Source organism: Austrofundulus limnaeus, unplaced genomic scaffold (genome assembly GCF_001266775.1).
Source record: "Austrofundulus limnaeus strain Quisiro unplaced genomic scaffold, Austrofundulus_limnaeus-1.0 Scaffold119, whole genome shotgun sequence".
Lineage (NCBI taxonomy): Eukaryota > Metazoa > Chordata > Actinopteri > Cyprinodontiformes > Rivulidae > Austrofundulus > Austrofundulus limnaeus.
Window position 1 is genome coordinate 1,452,019 of NW_013952521.1, and position 4,915 is coordinate 1,456,933.

At 44.2% G+C, this 4,915-nt stretch overlaps 1 protein-coding gene across 5 annotated transcripts in view; it reads left to right on the forward strand.

Moving 5' to 3' along the window:
- Nucleotides 1-4,915, forward strand: part of exoc7 (exocyst complex component 7) — a 24,316-nt gene that overhangs the window by 10,797 nt on the left and 8,604 nt on the right. The window contains exons 7-16 of one of the 5 annotated variants that reach the window (XM_014014858.1): nucleotides 15-86; nucleotides 303-448; nucleotides 1,438-1,590; nucleotides 1,676-1,774; nucleotides 1,842-1,904; nucleotides 2,022-2,088; nucleotides 4,008-4,046; nucleotides 4,139-4,201; nucleotides 4,277-4,397; nucleotides 4,474-4,569. In XM_014014858.1, the coding sequence (XP_013870312.1) occupies nucleotides 15-86; nucleotides 303-448; nucleotides 1,438-1,590; nucleotides 1,676-1,774; nucleotides 1,842-1,904; nucleotides 2,022-2,088; nucleotides 4,008-4,046; nucleotides 4,139-4,201; nucleotides 4,277-4,397; nucleotides 4,474-4,569 (919 nt within the window). The remainder of the gene's footprint in view (nucleotides 1-14; nucleotides 87-302; nucleotides 449-1,437; nucleotides 1,591-1,675; nucleotides 1,775-1,841; nucleotides 1,905-2,021; nucleotides 2,089-4,007; nucleotides 4,047-4,138; nucleotides 4,202-4,276; nucleotides 4,398-4,473; nucleotides 4,570-4,915) is intronic. The other 4 variants (XM_014014860.1, XM_014014863.1, XM_014014861.1 and 1 more) reach the window with 4 other exon arrangements.

Here is a 4,915-nt window from a genome sequence, read left to right on the forward strand (position 1 = left end):
CCCCTCCCCCCCAGCAGGATATGATCACGACCCGCGGGTCAAACACTCCTCAGACGTCCTGAACGAGAAGCACGGGGCCGCCGCAGGTGAGTGAGGGGATGATGAGAGGAAAAGTCGTGACAGTAAAGCTCACCTGCTGCTGATTCAGCTGCTCTGATGTAGCTGAATGTTAGCTGTCAGCTAAAGCACCGAGTCCAGGACTAACACAGTCCAGGACTTGTAAGGAAAAGTCAAAAACATGAGTCGTGGATCAGGAGTTCTGTAGCGGGACCGTTGAACCCTCCTGTCCGTGTTCCTCTCAGGGAAAGACGATGTCTTGGACATCGAGATCGACTCGTACATCCACTGTATCAGTGCTTTTGTGAAGCTGGCTCAGAGCGAGTACGCCCTGCTGACAGAGATCATCCCCGAGCATCATCAGAAGAAGACCTTCGACTCCCTGATTCAGGTCAGAGACACCGTCGGGTTTTCACCTCAGCTTTGGTCAGCGCTTAAAGCTTTGTACACTGAACGGGGGCGGAGCCAGAGGGGTGTCACTCCTGGCTCCTGATTCGTCCCCCAATCAGGTGGTAAAGATAATCAATGGGCCTCATGCAAGAACCGTTCACATGAACAGATTTGTTCTGAAGTTGTGCGTACGAGTGATTTAGGAGAACATTTGGCATTCACCAGTTTTCTCATACGAGCCCTTCGTACGAACAAAAGTAAGAGAAATTTTGGATAAGAATACGAACGTGTTCTTGCATGAGGCCCATTGTGTCTAAAAACAGAGTTAAAGCCTTTTAAATTTACTGAAGCTTAATGTCGACTACTGGCATTGACAGTTAGCTTAGTTGGAATTAGCAATCTGCATTTGTTTGGGATCATTCTTAGCTACCTTAAAATGGCTGAATTATAACTAAAATTACCATTAGCGGTTAGCTTAAATTGGGACTACCATTCAACATGGTTTTTCGGTTATTCTTAGCTACACCACAATAAATAAATAAATAAATAAATCAGCTCAATATGTCTTAAAATGGCTAAAATTTTAAGTTAGCTGTGGTGGCCATCTTGGATTTTTGATTAGCATTTAGAACTTAGTAAAGATCATTTTTAGCTCCTGCTAAACTAACTTTCAGGTTTGTACAAAAAATGGCAGAATTATAGCTCTGGATAAAATTACCATTAGCGGTTAGCTTAAATTGGGACTACCTTCGACTACCACGTTTTTTTTTTATTATTCTTAGTGACTTATTTTTAGCTACTATCTGAGAAAATTTCTGCTCTTAAAACAGCTGATTTATAACTAAAGTACTCTGGGGTGGCCATCTTGAATTTTAAAATCCAGAGTTATTTGTATGTGCCCCCCACCAAAAAAATCACCTCGGACACAAGTTGCATAAAAGTCTAGCTCCGCCCCTGGTACTGAGGTCAGTAAGTCTTGTTTGTCCTCAGGAGGCGCTGAACAACCTGATGCTGGAAGGAGACAACATCGTGTTCGCGGCTCGCCGAGCCATCGAGCGCCGCGACTACTCCGCCATCCTCACCATCTTCCCCATCCTGCGCCACCTGAAGATGAACAAGTCCGAGTTCGACTCCACGCTGCAGGTCCGACCGGGCCCGGTCTCGTCTGGAAGAAAACTAATCTGTTCTGTGTGCAGTAATCTGTCCGTACGTTGGTTCCCGCCCGCAGGGAACGGCGGCGAGCACCAAGAACAAGCTGCCGACGCTCATCACCTCCATGGAGACGATCGGAGCCAAAGCTCTGGAGGAGTTCGCCGACAGCATCAAGGTACGATGACCTCATCAGTCAGTCACATGTCAGTCATTATCGCTCACTGTGTTCTGCTCTCTGGCAGAACGACCCAGATAAAGAGTACAACATGCCTAAAGATGGAACCGTCCACGAGCTCACCAGCAACGTGAGTTTTTATACGTCACGAGTCAGAGGAAAGCAGTCAAGCTCCTCCTCCTCGTGATGGGCGGAGCTTCATTCGAGGCAGATGGATCGTTTGTTCAGGTCTCTCCTCTCTCTGCAGGCCATCCTGTTTCTGCAGCAGCTGCTGGACTTCCACGAGACGGCCGGGGCCATGCTGGCCTCACAAGGTACCAAAGCCACCGCTTGGTTAGCGTTCATCCAGATCCATCAGAACCGGTTTGAACAGTGATGTTTGGACTCTGTCAGCTCTGACCCGAGGACCACACAGCTCCGCCTCGTTAGCAGGGCGGAGGACAGGTGGACCAGTGAGGTCTGCAGTGAGAGTAGGGAGCAGGTGGAGGGACGAAGGTCAGGTGGTTTGGAGAGAAAGAGATGAAAAGTTTCAGCTTCTCATCGTAAACATCAGAGCTGCTCACCTGACGCCGAGCAAAAGATTTAAACTGAAATAGAGAATTTGTATCGCATTGATTTTTGCAGAAAAAAAAGATGAACAAAAGTTTGGCGATTTCTTGTAAAATAGCTTAAAAAAACGAAATTAGCAGAAAAGTAGCTAAAAAAGCTCAATCTAGCACAAAGACGCAGAAAGAGCACTTTTGCTGAATTAAGCAATAAGAAGCTGAAATTATTTAAAAAAAAATGGGAATTTAGCTGAAAAAAGCTCAAGTTAGTTGAAATAAGTTAAAAAGTAGCTTAAACTGCAGAAAATGGCTAAAAGAAGCAAAAAAGTTTAAATAAACTGAAATAAGCTAAAACTTAGCTCTGATTGCAGAAAACAAGAAAGAATCATAAAAGACTTAAAGGTGCAATATCATGTAAAATCAACTTTTTTGAGTTTTATATCATGTTATAATGTTATACTCTCATAAAAAACATGTCCAAAGCCTTGCTCTGACTCATTCATCATTGTTTGAGAAATCCAGCAGCGTTTTTAGGAAGCCATGCTGAGGAGCAAAACGACAGGTGGGGACCAGAAACACCCCTGGGACGTGTCTTTAAGCTGAACTTCCTCATGGCAGAGCACACCCCCTCCCTCCTCCCCACACACCCCGCCCATGACTCCTGCAGGCTCTCGGGTGAAACTGAAAGTGAAACTTAACTGTCTGCTGAGCTCTCAACTTTACTTCTCACTCAGTGAAGCTCTTTTCAGATTAAAAATACCTTTGAGGAAATGTTTTTTCAAATGCTAAGTAAACTGTGTCATGGCAGCCCCCCCGTCAGCACGACCCCCACCCCCCGCACCGAAATGGGCGAGACAGAAGCGGAAGGTGTTTCTTAAAGAGACAGAGGCCAATTTCAACGTGTTTAGAAGAGGAAATGATGAGAAGATAAGTTTATTTTCTATTTAAACATAAAAACAGCATTTTAATAACTAAAGGTGACATAGACACTTTATTATGGTATAGTATTTAAATATATGCCTGAGAAACAAATAATATTGTCCTTTTAAATTAGCTAAAAGAACCTAAAGCGTAGCAAAAATAGCAGGAAACAGCTGAAAGAAGCATAAAAAGATTAAATTAGCAGAAAGAAGCAAAAAAATTAACAAAAAGTGCAGTAAGACAGATGAAAAAGCAGAAAAAAGCTAAAAAAAAATGCTGAAAGAAGCTATAACTAACACGAAGAAGCAGAACCAGAAGAAAAAGTGAAATGTGTGGTGAAAGTTTAGAAACATTTTAAAGTGTTAGCTGCATTCATTTTCAATGAGAAAAAAAATCTTAAAAAAGGCTAAATATAATGTGCTCAAATACTAAAAGTTTTAGCTGGAACGTCCTGAAGGAGCTGAACGTTTTGATGAATGAGACGCTGCCAGAAAGAAATCTGCTGAAGAAACTGGACCGTCTCAGCAGAGTGATGTTTCCTCAGTCCCCACTTCCTTGAAAGCTAAGCAGAGCCCCGACACTAACAGCTCCTCAGGATCAGAGCTCTGTTTGTTTGGCTTCTTGTTGTGTTTCTGCTCCTCTCTGCTCGTGTCGCTGCTGCAGCCTCTGTGCTTCTGACCGCCTCCTCCCGCTCTAACAAACCTCTGTTAACCTGTTTGGCTCTTGTGCTTCTGTCTCTTCTTTCCTCTTCGCTTCGGCTCCGTTAGTTCTGGGGGACACTTACAATATCCCCTTAGACCCCCGAGGTAAGAGAAGCCCACGTAGGCCCGAACCTTTTCCAGTCGGCGAGGTTCGGTCTTCGTGTTGACGTGTGAAACTGCGGCGCTTTGTTTTCCAGAGACGAGCTTGGCGAGCAGCTACACGTCGGACTTCAACAAACGCCTCCTCAGCACCTACATCTGTAAGAGCGGCGCGCCCGTTCCCTGTCAGCTGCTCCCTGCTGCACACTGAGCTCGTTTCTTTCTGCCTGTTGCAGGTAAAGTTCTAGGAAACCTGCAGCTGAACCTGCTCAGTAAGTCCAAAGTTTACGAGGACTCTGCTCTGAGCGCCATCTTCCTGCACAACAACTACAACTACATCCTGAAGTCTCTGGAGAAGTCAGCGTCGCTCTCGTCTCTTCTCGACGGTCCGACTTCAGCCTCGGAGTTTCAGCATGTCTCCTGTCTGCTGCAGGTCCGAGCTGATCCAGCTGGTCACGGTGACGCAGAAGCGAGCGGAGAGTTTCTACAGAGAGCTGATCGAGCAGCAGATCGACATGTATCAGAGAAGGTAACCAATCAATCAAAACTTTATTTGTAGCGCTGCACACGCCAGGAGGTAACCAGTGCTGCACAGCAGAATAAAAACAATAAAATGACATCATGTAAGAAAAACATTCAATAAAAGCACAAGAACTGGTGTATTACATGTGATCTGTGGAGGTAAAGCCACAACAAAAAATGGAAAAGATTTAGATTCATTAATGGAAAGAGTGAAGACTTCAAAGTTTCAATTTTTTACTTCAATTAAAAAAAGCATTCATTTCATAAAAAAATAAACATATACAATAAAAAACAAAGAAAAAACACAAATCTAAATAAAATGAAAGGTAGCAGAAGAAGAATAAATATAATGT